General features: G+C 38.7%; 1 protein-coding gene across 2 annotated transcripts; it reads left to right on the top strand.

The window, feature by feature from the left end:
- Positions 1–6,546: 6,546 nt before the first annotated feature.
- On the top strand, positions 6,547–12,884 carry LOC112189342 (dirigent protein 1). Of its 2 annotated transcripts, XR_005807098.1 has the most exons (2): positions 6,547–7,383; positions 12,863–12,884. XR_005807098.1 is itself a non-coding variant. In XM_024328653.2 (1 exon), exon 1 carries the CDS (start codon positions 6,691–6,693, stop codon positions 7,225–7,227), a length of 537 nt encoding a protein of 178 aa, XP_024184421.1. In that variant the 5' UTR covers positions 6,547–6,690; the 3' UTR covers positions 7,228–7,487. The 2 variants fall into 2 exon arrangements, 1 of the variants encoding a protein (XP_024184421.1); XM_024328653.2 differs by lacking the exon at positions 12,863–12,884 and having other exon boundaries at positions 6,547–7,487.
- Positions 12,885–17,922: the final 5,038 nt, after the last annotated feature.

Genomic DNA, 17,922 nt, shown 5'->3' with positions numbered 1-17,922 from the left:
GGGAAACATGAATATGTGGTGTTGAGCTGTTTTCAGGTCAGTTTCTTCCCCTTTATTCCTTCAATTATTTCTCCAACAAGACTTCATTATATGCCTTTGACTTCTTCATATGAAATGTTCCACTATGAGTGTAGATCATCCTGACAAATTTTCAGAGCTTCAATCCATGTGGTTGGGCCGGAAATGCTGCTGGACCTCTTACAGGTCCAGTTTTTCGGTTTTGCTTCTGTAGAAAATTGGGCTGATTGTTTGAAGGCCTTCCACTCATATTTTTCTCTGGCACTCTTCATAAGAAATGATCATTTGGGTGTCTAGAATGGATCTGGAATGTTTCAGCTCATTTGAAGTTCATTTGGTCAGGCGGCCGCTCCTTCTTCCTTGCTTGGCTCTGATTCTCCTAGCCGGAGTAAGAAAATATTCAAGGTTGACTTTTTAGTGCATTTTCATTCTTCTCCATCTTTTCTAGGTAATTATGGACCTAACGCTCATTTCACCTTCATTTACTCCAATGTACCTAAAAATAGAAATTGAATTAAAATCGATTCAGTTAAGGAATTAACTAAGCAAAATGTGAGGAATTAACTATTAAAATATCACATTAAAATGCGCCTATCAGGAGTGCAATGACATCCATCATAAGAGAATATGTCTTCTCGTAGTCGATTCCAGGACGTTTTGTGAGAAACTTTGGGCCATAAGGCGAGATTACCATATCTTTTTCTCATCACACTATTTAACGAAAATCTATTAATGTCAACAGGTTTTATGTTAGGAGGTGTTGGCATCTTAGGCCCGAAATCCTTCCTCTTCGTTAGTGAATCCAATTCAACATGGATCGTATCTTTCCATTTAGACTGATTTTCTCTACGTTGTCATTCTTCAACGGAGTAAGGTTCGATGTCATTGGTCTCAATAGTCCCACGTCCTCATGTACACTAGTGTAGTTTGTAGAGATCTCTATATTCACATGAATTGGTTCTAACATTGAGGCGTCCCCCAACGAAGTCTCTTAGACATAACCACAATCCTAAATATTCTCATGAGATGGATTTTGAGTATCAATGATCAATGGATCAAGTTGTGCCAAACTCGCTCTCTTTCTAGAGCGAGAATCTATCGAACCTATGGGTCTCCTACGCTCTCTAGCCGAACTGGCCTATGGCGTCATTATGCCACCTTGTGGCGTCACCATACCACCATCCATGGTAGTGGTACCGTGCCATCTCCTCAGTGTGGCACCATGTCCTCTTGTGGGGACATCCATCCTTACAGACATGTTTGCAGCAGGTATATGTGATCTCGTTACTTTTAGGGGATCGAGATGAGACATAGTGGGGACAGACTACGACAATTTTTGTCGTTCCTGTTGAACGTTGACGTTCTAATCTCCCCCTAATAACAGGAAGACTGTCTCATGAAAGTGACAACCCACAAATCTAGTGGTAAAGAGATCGTCTGTCAAGGGTTCTACATAGAGGACAGATAGTTGGAGATTTATATCCAACATAAATATATATATATATATATGCATTCGTTGCAATGACCCATTTTGATGCGATGTGGCAGTGCAAGTGGCACATAAACCGCACACTCAAATATGCAAAAGTACGAGATATTGGACTCGCACCCAATCACTAGCTGTAACACAAATAAAAGTTTAGCGGCTATGAGTCGTAGACGAATTAGCAAAGCTGTATACGATATTGCATAACCCAAAGCAGAAATATTGGTACGCATTACCAATGTCCAAGCTACCATCGTAGTTGTCTAATGGTGGCTTTTCCGCGAGACCATTGAGGTGTGTACATGGGAATATGATGCTTAATATCAATCCCCAATGATATGCAATAGTCATCGAATTTTTTTGATGTAAACTCTCTAGTATTATCAAGTCGAATTGACTGAATGGAATGATCCGGGTAGTGAGCCCGTAGCCATATGATCTAAGTCAGGAGTTTATCATAAGCAGCATTACGAGTGGACGATAGCGCGACACATGACCAGTGTGTCCGCACATCAACCAACACCATAAAACATCTAAGCAGTCCGCAAGTTGGTTGAATCAATCTATAGAATTCCCTTGGATTCTATGTAAGAATGAAATTATTTCTTTAGTGTCTTTTTCATAGGATGGTCTCAATCCTAAAAACAGGTTTTACAGAACGAAAAATTGGCCTTATAATCAACCAATGAAGGTTTTGGTTGAGGCATAATGTAACAATTGACTTTGAGAAGTAGAGAGAGGAACCAAGTCTCCATACATGGCGTCAAAACCATGATTTTGCAGCGGGGCGATCACGGCGCCGGCGTTGGCCGGCCGGTAGTGCATGGCGGTGAGGCCCCAAGGCGCGGCGGAGATGTAATGATCTCTTTGAATCGACTTTTGCTTCGTTCTGAAGAATGAATGTCTGTGTGAAGTCTTTAATATTATGAATCATCATATATGTGTCGGTGTCCCAAAAGTCATCTCTTATGATGTCATTGGACTTAATTACTTGAATAGTAGTTACATATAACCTACTAGAGCGATACATAAGCTTTTCTAATACTCATTTTTATCCGCAGTCATTAGAGGTAATGCAAATGAACTTATGTGCATTCTTACTACGTGTTTCCATATAAAAACCATTGGCTCTTATATAATAAAGTTCGAATTAAGGCATGTCCAAGATATTAAAGAATCGACACTTTAATAGCCAATGATTATATCAAAGTTTCGTAACCAAAAATTTTATCCAAAATAAAAATCAAACTAAGACAAATTGTAGTCACTCAATCCTTTTGGTAACTCCAATTAAATATGACCAGGAAAATAAGAGGAGATGTTGGTGGAGCAAAGCTCGCTTAAGTACCACTAATCTCAACTAGTTTCCTAGACATCATACTTAATTAGGTGAGCCTAGTGAGAAAGAGCTAAGACAATTGTCATTTATTGATTTAAGGCATAATTGCCATTATATAATTCTTGGAAAATAAAAGACTATATGAAAAATCTGCGGCATTTTATCTTCATCGCCAGATTTAAAGTCTCCTTTAACTCGATGTCATGATCACCGTTGATCAGATACTCCATAAAATACCATGAAGAGGGTGCTATCTTGATTGAGGTGTATTGACATAATACACCAATGGCGTTGGAATAACAAAACCATGGCCAAAAGTGGCGCCATGGTGTCCAACCCTTATACCCTCAACGTCATGATTCATTTGGTCATGTATTTGCCAATTACCTTCTTGAGCAGGTTGATCATATGAATCATATTGTCCATGGCGATTTCTTCTATCCATTGAACGGTGCTCATGGTAGCCATCTTGAGGCCTACCAAATTCTATATTCACAAATTCGTGGTTGTGTCTTTCAACACAAACCATAGCTCCAATTAGCTTATGGAGATTTGTGATCCGTCATTCGTTGATTAAGATTTGATAGAATGCAGATAATCTTAATTCAGTGATGGGGAAGGTAGTTAGGGTTTTCTCAATCAATTGTGCTTCCAAACAATATTTCATAACTATTTCAAAGTTAGAGAAGTAGAGATTATTCCATCGTGCTTCTAAGTTCGGAAGATCGTGAATGTTAACTAAAACGCTCACGAAGCGCTACCCAAAGGTTTCTAGCGCTATCCTCATTCATGTACTCAAACTAGAGTGCCATCTCTATGTGGCCCTTCATCAGGGTAAGTGCCCTGGAATTATCTATCTCAGTTTGAGAGTCTTGAGCGGTTCCTTTAGAACAGGATTCTTGGATTGTAGGCAATAAATCAAGGGCAATTAGGTGGAGCTCAACATTATGAGCCCACATGAAATATCCCATGTCAGTATAATTCAATGGAGTAAAATCGAGCTCGTTCAAGTTTGACATCCTAAAAAGGAAAGCAAAAACGGATTAGTTTAGAAGTCAATGCTTCCACGAAAACTAATAGAAGATTTATGAGCATTAATGCTACTAAGAAATCGATTTCCAAGAATATTTGGATTAGACCGAAATAATGAAGTTTGAATTGTCAAATTTTGACACTCACAGACACTCTTAGTCCGTAGCTTACGAACGCTCTTAGTCCGTAATATTTCGATGCTTCACGAACACTTTTAATTCGTGGTTCACGAAAGCTTTTAGTTCGTATAGCGTGAATCCCCACGATTATGCTTTTATAGAGTCGAATTCACGTTATAGAAAGGTAGGATGTAGAAGAAGGGAGGTTGCAAGTCCCCTAAGAAAAAGAAGAAGAAATTAAAACAGAAAGCAGGAACTTTAATCTTAAATACTTACTTGGATTTCTTTTCTTGTTCTTCTTCTTGGTCTTGATTTTGAACTCGAAGATGATGGCACACGGGTGTGTAGGAGAAGGAGGACTTGCGGCGATGGAGGTGGTGCACGGGTTTTGGGGTTCTAGGGTTTGATGTTGCGCAACAGGATGCTTTGCAGAAAAATTTTGGCTTCTAATTTCAGGGTTATGGCTCATGCTGATAACATGTTTAAGGAAAAGAGAACTATAGATAGAATTAGGAGAATAGTTGTAACTTTATTGATAATAGGAGCCTCTATATATAGAGGATACAAGTACATAATCTTTGAATGCAAAGAATCCTATTCTAATTAGAACTAGGAATCTAAAACATTCTCTCCTATTACAGCTATAGAAAGTAATCCTAGTTTGGTAAGGCACACACAAATCGAATATCCTTCAACAAATTGAAACTTTTTTGATTTAGTTGTTCATGTGTGGAATTTGGTTTTGTTGTGTAGCCTGTGCTTTAGGTTTTGGCAATCATTTAATATGAATCTGGAGGTTGTGCATATTGAATAGCTCAGAGAACCAACCTTTTTCGACAGTCTCAGAGGGTGAGGAAAGAAAAGTAGATTTCATTAGTTCAACACTCTAGGACTGAGTCCTTCATATCATAACTCAGCTAAGGCATAAAAAAATAATAAAACATGAGAGGTGACTTGTTTAACCAAGAACAGTTTTTACTTGACAATTTCAAATACTGCAGTTTTCTGACCCAGTCACCTTTAAGTTAAAAACTGTACAACTTTGTTAAGAATATGATTTTGTGGCTTTATAAATAATTGTAGCAGACATCCTAAAGAAACTTTCAGAGTTGGAATCACCTGAAAAAGAATTTCCTACAATTACTTGTGAATTTTTAAAGTTCAGTTACAGATCCAGGTTTTTCTGCAAAACTGCTGCTGTGTGCTTATCTTATTCTTAATGCAACTTTCTAAAGCTCTAATTAGTGCAAAACTTCCACGTACTGAAAATAGACATTATAATGTTTTAAAGAAAAGAAACCACACCTTAATCAAAGCTTTAAAGAATGAGTCAAGGCTCTGTAAATTTAACTTTAAAAACTGCATATTTTTCCTGCCTGATACTCGACCCTTCCTAATGATCTGAACATCAAAGTTGAAAATAGAAAGAAATTATTCCATAGCCAAAAGCTGAAAATATGCAAGTGTGTACTCAGCAAGGTCTTCATCACCCAAGCTGCAATACTGCTGTGAGCTTCATCACTTCCACCACAGAAAAAAGAAGAAGAAGAAGAGGATAAAAGGCGTTAGCTGTTTATAATCTTACCTTTGTTTGTATCACAATAGTCAGTGCAGTTGACAATTAGCCTTCTGGAAGTGTCTTGACTTCATATACTTTTGTGTATTTGATATTCAGGGATTTGACTTGCTAGCCTCTATGTGAGACTGAAAATTTTTAATTGCTTTGCATATACTTTTGTGTGTTTGATATTCAGGGATTAGACTTGCTAGCCTCTATGTGAGAATGTGAATTTTCAATTGCTTTGCTTTTGCAAGCAGGACTTGATGATTGTGTAGCTATTTGAGGCGAAAAGTTTAAAGCGTTCTGCTTTGGTAGCTAAGAAATTGAAATTGAGAGATAGTTTGAGGTTGAATGTTGAGATTATGACTTGGAAATGGGACTTTGTATGTATAGTAGTAAGGAGGTGGCTAATGAGTATAGAACGTCATATTCGAATGAGTATAGATAATGGGGCCAAATGTTAAGCCCTTGAATTGGTAGTAGGACTCGATGAATGTGTAGTGTAACAGGTGTGTAAATATTTGCAGCAAAGAGTTTTCTGCTTTCTGTTTTGATTGCTAAGAAATTGAGGTTAATGTTATGGCCAAATGCTGTTGTTTCCTTTTGGTCGATGAGAATCGGCATTCAATTACAAATTGGTTGACTTTAATATGGTTTTGTGCATTCATTTGGGAGAAAACTAATTAGTATCCATTGATATATTGTCTCAAAGCAAATCACTAAAACAAACATGGACAAGATGAAATAATCATGATAAATAAAATAAAAGCTAAACACATACGTGAGCACTGCACTTCCGAACGCGCTTACTATAGCCGTACATAATGTTATGTATTAAAAACCCTTAAATAGACTTGGTGCTTAAACAAATCTAGTTTTCTCATAATATCAACGAATACTACCACCATACGTAATTGACTAGTCAATTACTGCCTCTGTGTTCATATTATAAATAGAAACTATAACCTTCACTCTGAAAATCACAGAGCAATTCTCACAAAGCTCCTCATCTCCCTAGCCCTAGTTCTTGGTTTCCCAGTTAGCCCCACATATTTAGTTTCCTCTAGTTGCTATCAGTTAAAGCAATTACCAAGGATAACTATAGACAGAAACCCACCAACTCTTTCATATACCAATGGCATTAAACTTGATACCCAAGTTACTGTTGGTCCTGGTTCTATCCATGACTACATTTTCCGCCATAGCCAGTAGCAGTAAAGAGTACAAAGAAACCCACATGTCCATGTTCCTTCAGGACTTCCTTACCGGTCCAAATGTCACAGATATACCAGTTGCGGGTGTCGCTGGAAAGCTTTGGGCCTTCAATCAATTTGGAACACTTTACGTCAATGACAATCCTCTCACCGAAGGCCCAAGCCCACAATCGGCAGAGGTGGGCCGAGCCCCAGGTATTTTTATGGCTTCAGCACTGGACGGATCTAGTGGCCTTGTTGCGTTTTCAGTTGTGTTCACTAACAAGGAGTACAATGGCAGCACCATAGAGATACTAGGAAACAGTAAGATATTGGACCCGGTTAGAGAGCTTTCGGTGGCATCCGGTACCGGAAAGTTTCGGTTTGCTAGAGGGTACGCTACGCTTGAAACTTATTTTCTGGACATTCCGAGAGCATACTCGATCGTACGACTCAACATAACAGTGGAACACAAGTAGAGAACTAAAAGAGTGTGTATGAGAACTGAATAGGGAGCACTTGTTCGTTTTGTATGGACTTGTGGTTGCCTTAATTTGGTTTTTATTTAGCACCAGTTTTCCAGCGTTAAAAGGGGTATTTCTTCTCCAACTAAAAATAAAAGGAAATCTAGCTATGTAATATGCAATAATATTGAATCGAAAACTGCCTATGCATTTCGAGAGTCCACAGATTAACTTTCGAAGGGGTATTGGGATTATGACAAGTAGCTTTTGAGAAATGCTTTGTGATTTTTCAGTGATGGTTATGGTTTCTGTTTATAATTATACGAGCAATAATTGCTACTTAGTGATCAAGCTACATATACAACTTATTTTTATCTGACAATGTGAGAGTTGTTTAAGCAGCACGTTTCACCATTGGAACCATATATAAAGATGACTATCATAAGAATATAGTCAACTTAATTTTAACATGCTATTCTGTCAACTTGAATATTTTTTTTTTCTTTGGTTAAAATAGAATTAAATGGTCAGAGTCTTTTGTATTTTAGAGTTCTGTGACCTTAGTTTATATGCTGGCTGAGAGACATCTAGCCTTGTGTGTGGTTTAGTTTGTTCGAGCAGCCTTCAAGTCTTAAAATATGATCTTAAGTATCTAATGTATTTTTCAGATAGAAATAGTAAACCAGGAAGGGCAACAATGCGACATGGTGTGCTCTCTGTTCACTTCATTATCTTTTGAAAGTTCTCATCTACATCTTTCTTCTTTATTTCAATATATGTTTGGAGAGTTATTGTAGGTGTGAGAAAGATAGTTGCCGGCGAGTTGTGACATGTTAGTAAGTTACAATTCTAATATTGTAAAGGTCACGAGTTTGATTCTTCCTGATATATGTAGGGGGTGGGCTAAGGGTAAAAAGAAAATAGAAAGAAAGATAGATTCCAACAGTATGAGCTTCTATAAATGCTTTTGGATAAGGACTTCAGGGATATACTCTGAATTGTGTATCTTAAACTTTAGCAGAACAATGCTATAAACATGGCATAACTCAGGAAAGATCTGATTTCATTAATTAGCACTAGTTTTGCAGCCTTAGAAGTGTGCTACTAATAATATATATGATTTCTATGTAATAATTCTTTAGCATTTTATAGGGCATGAATATTGTCTAATTAATTAATAAAGAGTTTCATTGAAGTTTTTAGAGAAAAATAAATTTCATTCAATCACGAAATACATTGATGAGGACATAGATCAAAACCCTAAAGAGAGAAGGCATTTATATATACCATGAGCCGATAGGGGCTCAACTATAACCACAATACATGTCTATTTTCACAGTTAGTTAAATCACATATATCCAAGATTCTTAGTAAAATCCAGTAATCAATAGCATAAAAGACTACGTTCTCTTCTACACTGTGTGTCAAAACTGTTAACCTTCATACAAGTCAACGTGCAAAAGGTCTTGACCAGCATTATGGACTACAGCTGTTCTCCACTCTCCATATAGTGGTGACCTGTCATGGGGTCATGTTGTAGGTGTCATGCTGACATGATTTTATCCTAGATATTTTCTATTTTCAGTTGTAATAATGGTTAGGGTGTTTCCCGGACTATATATAGGGTCTTGATGTAAGAAGTTGGGAGTGTTGCGTTTATTGAAGCAACTCAGAAAACAATTGTTCCAGCTTTTTCCCTCTTCTCTCTTTCTTCTCCTCCATTGTTGATAGCTTGAGATCTTCAAGGTTTAGTTATGGTTGCTATGTTATCAAAAACTACCAATATATCATGTGCAAGGATAGCATGTCAGCAGATTGACCACAAGAGTAAACCAAACATAAGTCTAATCGTCCTTAGAGATGACGTCATAACCATGGCACCGCAACATGACTCATTTTCAACTCCAAGGATCGGGGACTAACCGAAAAAACCTAACAAAAATAAAAAACCAAGTCGCCCCAGCCCTCCCCTACCTTTCCCCAAAGCTTCGACACGACGACACCAACCTAAGAGCATTCATTGGAAAACCAATGATTAACCAACTGATCTCATCGTCTCCTAGAGGTTAAAATGGTGGCCACCACACCCTTCCACTCACCAAACCATCAACCCTTTGCCATAGGGCCTGACCATCACCAACATACCACTGCCCCCATCCATGATGATTCAACTATGAACCCTGATATCCATCACCACTCCACCAACCATAGCCACCACGCATCAAGTTCAGAGAAGCCCAACCATTGAACCCTTGTCTTCTCATCCACCGTCATGCTCCGCAAACCGCCGCACTCGAGCAAGCATAGAGGGGTTACAGTCGTATCAGGAACTGAAAATTTTCGATTTGCTAGATGGTATTGCTATATCTGAAACGTATTTCCTAGGGCTGGGAGTTTAAACCCGAAAACCCGTAAACCCGGACCGGCCCGTGAAAGCCCGACCCGTTCGGGCCGGGCCCTATTTTTGTTTTCACCAAAACGGTTCGGGCCGGGCCTTCACTTTCAAAGTGACGGTTCGGGCCGGGCCTTGACATTCAAATTTGAAAAAGCCCGTCAGGCCCGTATTAAGTAAAAGAGAGACACATGTCAGTTTTTTATTGCTCAATATAAGGCCACAAAATATTATCATAGGATCAGGTATACTGAATTATATTCCCCACTGACCTAAACCTAAAGTGAACTAAATGACTAAATCACTAAATGTCTCTCGCAATCTCGGCTCTCGCCTCATTCTTCCCCCGAAGTCCCAAACGGCCAAACCCGATGAACAGAACCCATCTCAAACCCGAGACTGAGAGAGACTGAGAGAGGCCGCCATCTCAAAGAGTCAAAGGCGATCTGAACAGAACCCAGCCGCCTCCTCCGGCCGCTTCCGCCATGTCCGCCAACACCAAGCCCTCTCTCTCTGTCTTCACTTCCTTTTTAGCCTTCAATTCATCGATTTAACCCAAACTCGATCTGAGAGAGGCCTTCTCCTTCACAAAGGCGATATGTACCGAGCCCAGGCGCTTCTCCTCCGGCCGCTTCCGCCATCTCCGCCATCTCCAAGACCTCTCTCTCTCTGTCTCTTCACTTCAGTCTGCGCCTAATTCATCGATCTGAAAGACTGAACCTTCAGCTAGCTTACTCGATCTGGGCAGGTTAGTTTCTCTTTGCTCAGTTTCTCTTAGTTTCTGTTTGCATTCCAAGATTAAGTATTTTGACACAATCATTTCTTGCAGGACTGGAGTCTTCCACCCGGTCTCCAATTCTCACCGATCCGCCGCTTCTGAGCTCTTCACCCAGGGATCCTTCGACAGGTGAATTTAAGCCCTAATTGAAGGCTGAAATTGATTTCCTGTTGGTTTCTGCGATAAATGAGAAGATATGAATATTCTCATTCATGATTCATTTCAACTAAATGTGACTGAGAATTCTAAGATTTGAAGTTTTCAATTTCAGTGTTCACTTTGGTTAATTTGTGAAAAAAATTAGAGTAATTTGGCTATTTAGTCTCTGTTGAACTGCTTAGTGATTTTGGTGTTGGTTAATTTACTTCATGCATGATTGATTGATAATGTGTGGTTACTGTAGTCAGTGCTTTTTTGTGTGTGGAACTAATATGGACGATATGCAATTCAGTAATTGTTTGATTTGGTTGAATATCACAGTTTAGAAGTTTGAAACTTCTGAATATAGCAACTGTTCTTGTGGCAAATTCTGAAACCCTAGACTCTAAGCCTTTTGTTTTTCATGAAGCAAGTTGCAGATGCTTTGACGATATTTGGGGCTGATCATGATGTGTACCTATAAAGTATAAACTTTGTTCTACTAATTCTAGATTATGCTGGTCCCAACTCCCTGCTTGTTGCATTTGCCTTGCTGTGTGTAGTGCTAGTTGACCCCAGGTTGCAGCTTGAATGGTTTGTTATCTAAATCGATTTATGATGCTTGTTGTAGGGACAAGTGTGGAAGCCAATTAATGGATGGCTACATTGTTGGTGAACTGCTGGATTGAAGACTGGAAGAATGGCTACTAAGTTACTGTATTTGAATTAGGACTTTCTAATTTCTATTTCATTGCATATTTGTACTTGAATTTGGACTTCATATTTAAATTTGGACACTTTGTATTTCAATTGTAGCTTTAATTGTTCTTCAAGAGTACTTGAATTTGGATATTATGTATTCTGGATGACATATAGCAGCAAAGTAGATAACTAGATATAGAAATGGTAAAATACAGGTTTTTGGGCCCGAAAGCCCGCAAGCCCGGCCCGAACTGAAACGGGCCGGGTCCGGGCCCAATGAAAAACGGGCCGGTCCCGGGCCCAGTGAAATTATTATTGGACCCGGCCCGTGCCCAGCCCAGTATTTCCTAGACAGTCCAATTGGTTGTTCAGTTAAAAGAACCAATATCACAGTGCTACATTACTATTTTAAGATTTGCTCTTGTCTAGTTTATAGTCTGCAGCCAGAGTAGGGTCTTAACACAAATCTATTTACCAAGGATCTGTTGCTACTGAAGCTCAGATTAATTAAAAATTAAGAAAACCTAGAAAAACGTGGAGCTTATAATATTAATAGACTTAGTGCTTCAACAAATCTCAATTTGGATCATGATACCAATGAATAATATAGTCATACATAATTGACGAGTCAATTATCGCCTCTGTGTTCACTATTATAAATAGAAACCAGAACCTTAACTCGAAATCACAGAGCAATTCTCACAAAGCTCCTTATCTCCCTAGCCTTCCTGATTTCCCAGTTAGCCCCATATATACTGCTAATTTCCCTAGCCTTGCTTCTTTAGTTTCCTCTAGTTGCTATCAGTTTTACACTTTTACGACTTTTATCAACTGCTTAATCTTAGGATCCTTAATTCCTTTAATTATCGTTGCCGTAATAGCTTAGATTTAGTATCTCAATTCCTGCGAAGTATATAATATTTCCTATCAAGGATAAGTACAGCCAGAAATCGATCCACCAACTCTTTCATATACCAATGGCATTAAACTATATACCCAAGTTACTGTTGGTCCTGGTTCTAACCATGAATACATTTTCCGCCATAGGCGGTAGCTGTGAAGAGTTCAAAGAAACCCACATGTCCATGTACCTTCAGGACTTCACTGCCGGTCCAAATATCACAGACATACCGATTGCGGGTGTCGCTGGAAAGCTTTGGAACATATTATGTCACTGACAACCCTATCACCGAAGGTCCAAGCGCACAATCGGCAGAAGTGGGCCGAGCCCCAGGTATTTTTGTGGCTTCAGCGCTGGACGGATTTAGTGGTCTTGTTCTGTTTTCAGTTGTGTTCACAAACAAGGAGTACAAGGGCAGCACCATTGAGATACTAGGAAACAGTAAGATAATGGAGCCGGTTAGAGAACTTTCGGTGGTATCCGGTACCGGAAAGTTTCGTTTTGCCAGAGGGTATGCTACGTGTGAAACCTATTTTCTGGACATTCCGAAAGCATACTCAGTTATTCGATTCAACATAACAGTGCAACACAAGTAGAGAATTCGAGCTGAATAGGGAGCACTTGTTCGTTTTGAATGGACTTGTGGTTGCCTTTGGTTTTTATTTAGCACCCGTTTTCCAGCCTTAAAACGCGGTATTTCTTGATTTTCTTCTCCAACTAAAACTAAAAGGAAATCTAGCTATGTAATATGCAACTATCTTTGTTTGTCATCGTCATGCTTGATTTTATAGGATGAAGCTCATCCTTTTATTATAGATCTTTATCGAAGAGATACGTTTAGTTTTCTAAATTTCCAATTTCTTTGAGTTACATTTTATTTATCCATTCATCTGTCTTGAATGAAAGTAAGCACCTCTATTGATTTTCTGTTTTTGGCCAAGGGCATGGCTGTTGTCCTCTTTTGTCTGTTTGTAATCCTTCTCTCTCCAACTTTTTTTTAACCAAACAAAAGAAAGAAAGAAAAAATAATCAAGTTGACAGAATAGCATGTTAAAAGTTGAGTAGTTGACTATATTGAGTACGTTCTTATAATATAGTTATTTTTATGGTTCTAATGGCCAGACTAGGTGCTTAAACAACCTCACAGGACACAGGCTCACATTGTTATAAAAATAATGTTAGAAAGTTTTTTAAATTATAAGAAAAACAGAGAAGTAGTGTCTGAAACGGTTTATTATTAATTATCGAGTATTTGGAATAATTAAATATGATGATTTACTTGTTTGCTAAGTATTGTCCAAGTCCCTTCTCTTTCGGAGTTAGGGTGGGAGTGAATTAGGGTTTTGCTGTAGTACGACTTTGAGTACCGCCGCTCTGTCTTTAAGTGGATCTTCCGTTCAGTCACGGTGCATGTGGGGATTTATCTACGTTCTGCAGAGGCTGTGGTTGGTGTTGGAGCGAGTGATGTTGAGAATGGACGAGGTTGTGGGGGATTTCTCTCGCCGTTTTGCCATTCACGAGGAGGATTGGATGAGCTGGAAGTAGTAACAGTGGACAATCCAAAGTCTTTGATTGCTGAGAGATTCTGGCTTGTGGGGAAAGTTCTTACCCATAAGAAGATAAACGTGGATTCTTTCAGGCGTATTATCAGAAGGATTTGGCTGATGAAGGAGGAGTTTTCAATATTGGAGTGGGAGAGTTCGGAGCGGTATGTGTTTTCTTTCAAAACAGAGGGTGATCGACTCCGAGTGTTACAAGGAAGTCCTTGGTCGTTTGATAATTCTCTACTGGCGTTGGCGCCCACGGATGGTTTGATTGACCCAGGTATTGTCGAACTCTCTAGTCAAGAATTTTGGATTAGGGCGAAGGGGCTATTGCCGGCATTGTTGAATGACAATATGGGAAGGAAGATCGGGGGTAGTATCAGGAGTTTTGTGTTGACAGATCCAAAAGTCACTGGGGATGGTAGTGGGAGTTTCTTACGCATGAGGGTGAGGCTTCGACTTTCTGAACCATATATTAAGGAAGGGGATTAGACTGCAATTGACACCTATGGATACACAGATGAGCAAGATTACCTTTGAATATAAGCACTTGCCTCATTTTTGTCTCTTCTGCGGCCTGCTTGATCATGTGGGGACTAATTGTCAAGCCAGAATTGAGGGTACGGTCACTGAGGAAAAGTATGGTAGGTGGAGGACACTATCCAAGGATGTTTTCTCTATTGAGCTTTATGGCCAGCTACAAGGACGCTTATTTGGTTTATGATAGGAGCATTTTAATGTGATATTTTAATAGTTAATTCCTCACATTTTGCTTAGTTAATTCCTTAACTGAATCGATTTTAATTCAATTTCTATTTTTAGGTACATTGGAGTAAATGAAGGTGAAATGAGCGTTAGGTCCATAATTACCTAGAAATGATGGAGAAGAATGAAAATGCACTAAAAAGTCAACCTTGAATATTTTCTTACTCCGGCTAGGAGAATCAGAGCCAAGCAAGGAAGAAGGAGCGGCCGCCTGACCAAATGAACTTCAAATGAGCTGAAACCTTCCAGATCCATTCTAGACACCCAAAGGATCATTTCTTATGAAGAGTGCCAGAGAAAAATATGAGTGGAAGGCCTTCAAACAATCAGCCTAATTTTCTACAGAAGCAAAACCGGAAAACTGGACCTGTAAGAGGTCCAGCAGCATTTCCGGCCCAACCACATGGATTGAAGCTCTGAAAATTTTTCAGGATGATCTACACTCATAGTGGAACATTTCATATGAAGAAGTCAAAGGCATATAATGAAGTCTTGTTGGAGAAATAATTGAAGGAATAAAGGGGAAGAAACTGACCTGAAAACAGCTCAACACCACATATTCATGTTTCCCACCCATATGAAGAAAGCTAGATGCTTTTCTCTTTTTCCTTGGATATATTTTTTCTACAATCTCTTTAATAGATCATCATCACTTCCATGTTGCTGCACCTTCATGCTTTGCTTTCATTTCATCATTTCTCTTTCTTTTCCATATTTTACAAATCACTTTCATACTCCACTTTCATTATTTTTCTTCCACTCATCATTTCACTCTTCTTTTTCTTCCCTATATAAACACCTTCTCCTCTCATTCTAAAACAATTCCTTCATCCATTCCATCTTCTTGTCTCACCATTTCCTCTCCATTTTCCTTAGTCACCATTTCCTATACCAATTCCTTCATCCATTCCATCTTCTTGTCTCACCATTTCCTCTCCATTTTCCTTAGTCACCATTTCCTATACCAATTCCTTCATCCATCTCATCTTCTTTGTCTCTCCATTTCCTTTCCATTTTCCTTAGTCACACATTCCTTCATCCATTCCATCTCCTTGTCTCTCCATTTCCTCTCCATATTTCTTTTCCATTCTCTAGTTTTCTTGTTCTTCATTTTCAAGCCAAGAGAAAGAGAAGCCATGCAATACATCAATTTCCCAACCGCCATCCACCCTTGTGTCGTCCCTAGAAGATTGCTTGCTTTCAAGGATCTTCAAGTTCTTCGTCTCAAGGCTTTATCATTCATCTTTCAAGGTGTATTATATCCTTTCTCTTGTTTTCTTTGTTTGATTTTGTAAAACTATGAATTCTAGTTAACAAATAATGTTAAGGGCAAAGTTTAAGCCCAATTTCTATGTTTAAATAAAGTTTTCGAATTCTATAATTGTGATTCTAAGTCGCTTATGTGAGTTTGTTCGATTAAATTTGCTTTACAGAAAACTTTTATATGTTTATCTTATTTGGGTCGACACTTATAGGATTTGCATGTAATTGGTGCTAGGTTTAAGAACATGAAATCGACTTTTCGTTTTGTATAACTTGAATCAAAAGTAGTAAAGGTTCTGGACAAGAATCGAATTTAATTGAAGAGGATTGCAATTAGGTGGACTTTTCCATAACTAAGTTGTACACTTGAGTTGATAGCCTTTCTCTATGTCTAATGCGTTGAACATGTCATGATTGACTAGCTTTCTAGGGCTTGATTGCATGTTTGATAGGATTAATCTAGGTGCTTTCGCTTAGGTTAATTAGCATTGAAAAGTAAATTATGGGAAATCATTTGCTTTCGAATGTTTCACATGATCAACTCCTCTCTCATGACTTGGAAGAACAATTATAGGGTTTGAATCGAATTTGATTACATGAAATTGATTTTGATCTTTGTTCCTTGCGTTCCACCCTTGTATATATGTTTTCACGTTTTCTTTATTTTATTTATTTTAATTTTAATTGTAAGAATCCTAATCCCCCCCTTATTTGTGTTTACTTGTATATATTTATTCTTTATTTTATTTTTGTAAATAATACTTTATTTGTTTATACAATTGTATATATTTATATTCTTTATTTTATTTTTGTAAATAATACTTTTCTTTATTTGTTTCACAATTACAAGTGTACCCTCAATCCCCGGAATAGAACGATCCCTATTTGCTTATACTACTAACGATATTTTCAGGGTTAAATTATGCGCTTGCTTTGAGCGCATCAGTTTACTACCAACCAAACAAAGGTGGTCGGTGAAGGCACCGGAGGCTAGTATAGGTGGAGTTATACGGGTACAAGAGGAAGTGGATGGCCTAGTTGATGGGACGGCTGAAAGGGAGGAAAGGATGAATGGTTTTGTTGATTTTTGCTCTGTTTTGAAACGTCGGAAGCTCGCGTTGGAAAATCTGGTTGAAGAAGTGGTAATGACTGATCCTACCTCTATCATGGCACGAGTTGGGGATAAGGAGAATAGTGTGGTGCATGAAACAGATCAAAAGGGTAGTGTTTTGTTCAATGTCCCAATTAGTTCCTGCTGCTTCGGATTGAATAATGTCAGTCAGGATTCTTTAGCTACAAATGGGATTACTGGAGGCAATATTAAGCAGAGTAGGAATGTTAGTATTTCCCCAAAGAAAAAAGGTAGAAGCAAAGGAAAGATGGTGCCAATTGAAGGGGTGGCAGTAAAGGGGGCTATGGAACAGGGAGCTGTTTCAACGGGGAAAGGAAAAAAGAGTAAGGGGTTTATTATTTCTGGATCCCCAAGTAAGCGGGTGGATTGTCTGCGAGTCCTAATAACGGGAAAGGAACTAAAGTGATGGGAACTAAAGTGGTGGGACCCAAATCCCGAGCCCACCAGGAACAATGAGTCTCCTAAGTTGGAATGTGTGCGGGCTTGGGAACCCGTCCATATTCAATGCCCTCAAGAAACTTTTGAGAGTTCAAGATCCCGATTTTGTCTTCCTTATGGAGACAAAGAAGAAGAAGGCAACAATGGAGAAATTATGTGGCTCTTTGGGATATGTGAATTGTAAGGTGGTGGAAAGAATAGGAAAACAGGGAAGAGGACTAGTTTTTTGCTGGAAGGAGAATTGGAAAGTTGACGTCATTGATGCTAATTTGGGTTTCATTGATGTCATGGTTTCCATTGAGGGAAAACAGGTGCGAATGACAGGTTTCTATGGAAATCTGGAAACAGGGGAGCGACATCACTCTTGGGAAGTGTTACACCAGTTCTCACTTTCTTATCCCTATGTTGCTTGGTTCGTATTTGGAGATTTTAATGAAATCATGAGTAATGAGGAGAAAAGTGGGGCAGATTGTGATCAGCGTGCCAAATTGAAAGATTTACTCAGGCTATTGATGATTGTCTCTTACAGGGGATTGAGTTTTCTGGTCCATTATTTACTTAGAGCAATGGGAGCGTGCACGAAAGATTGGACCGATGGTTTTTGAATAATGATGCTGCTATTGCTTTTCCAAGGATGCATGAATACCATTTGGAGGT

The sequence above is a fragment of the Rosa chinensis genome, chromosome 2 (assembly GCF_002994745.2).
Source record: "Rosa chinensis cultivar Old Blush chromosome 2, RchiOBHm-V2, whole genome shotgun sequence".
Taxonomy (NCBI): domain Eukaryota; kingdom Viridiplantae; phylum Streptophyta; class Magnoliopsida; order Rosales; family Rosaceae; genus Rosa; species Rosa chinensis.
This window is presented reverse-complemented; position numbering and strand designations above follow the sequence as displayed.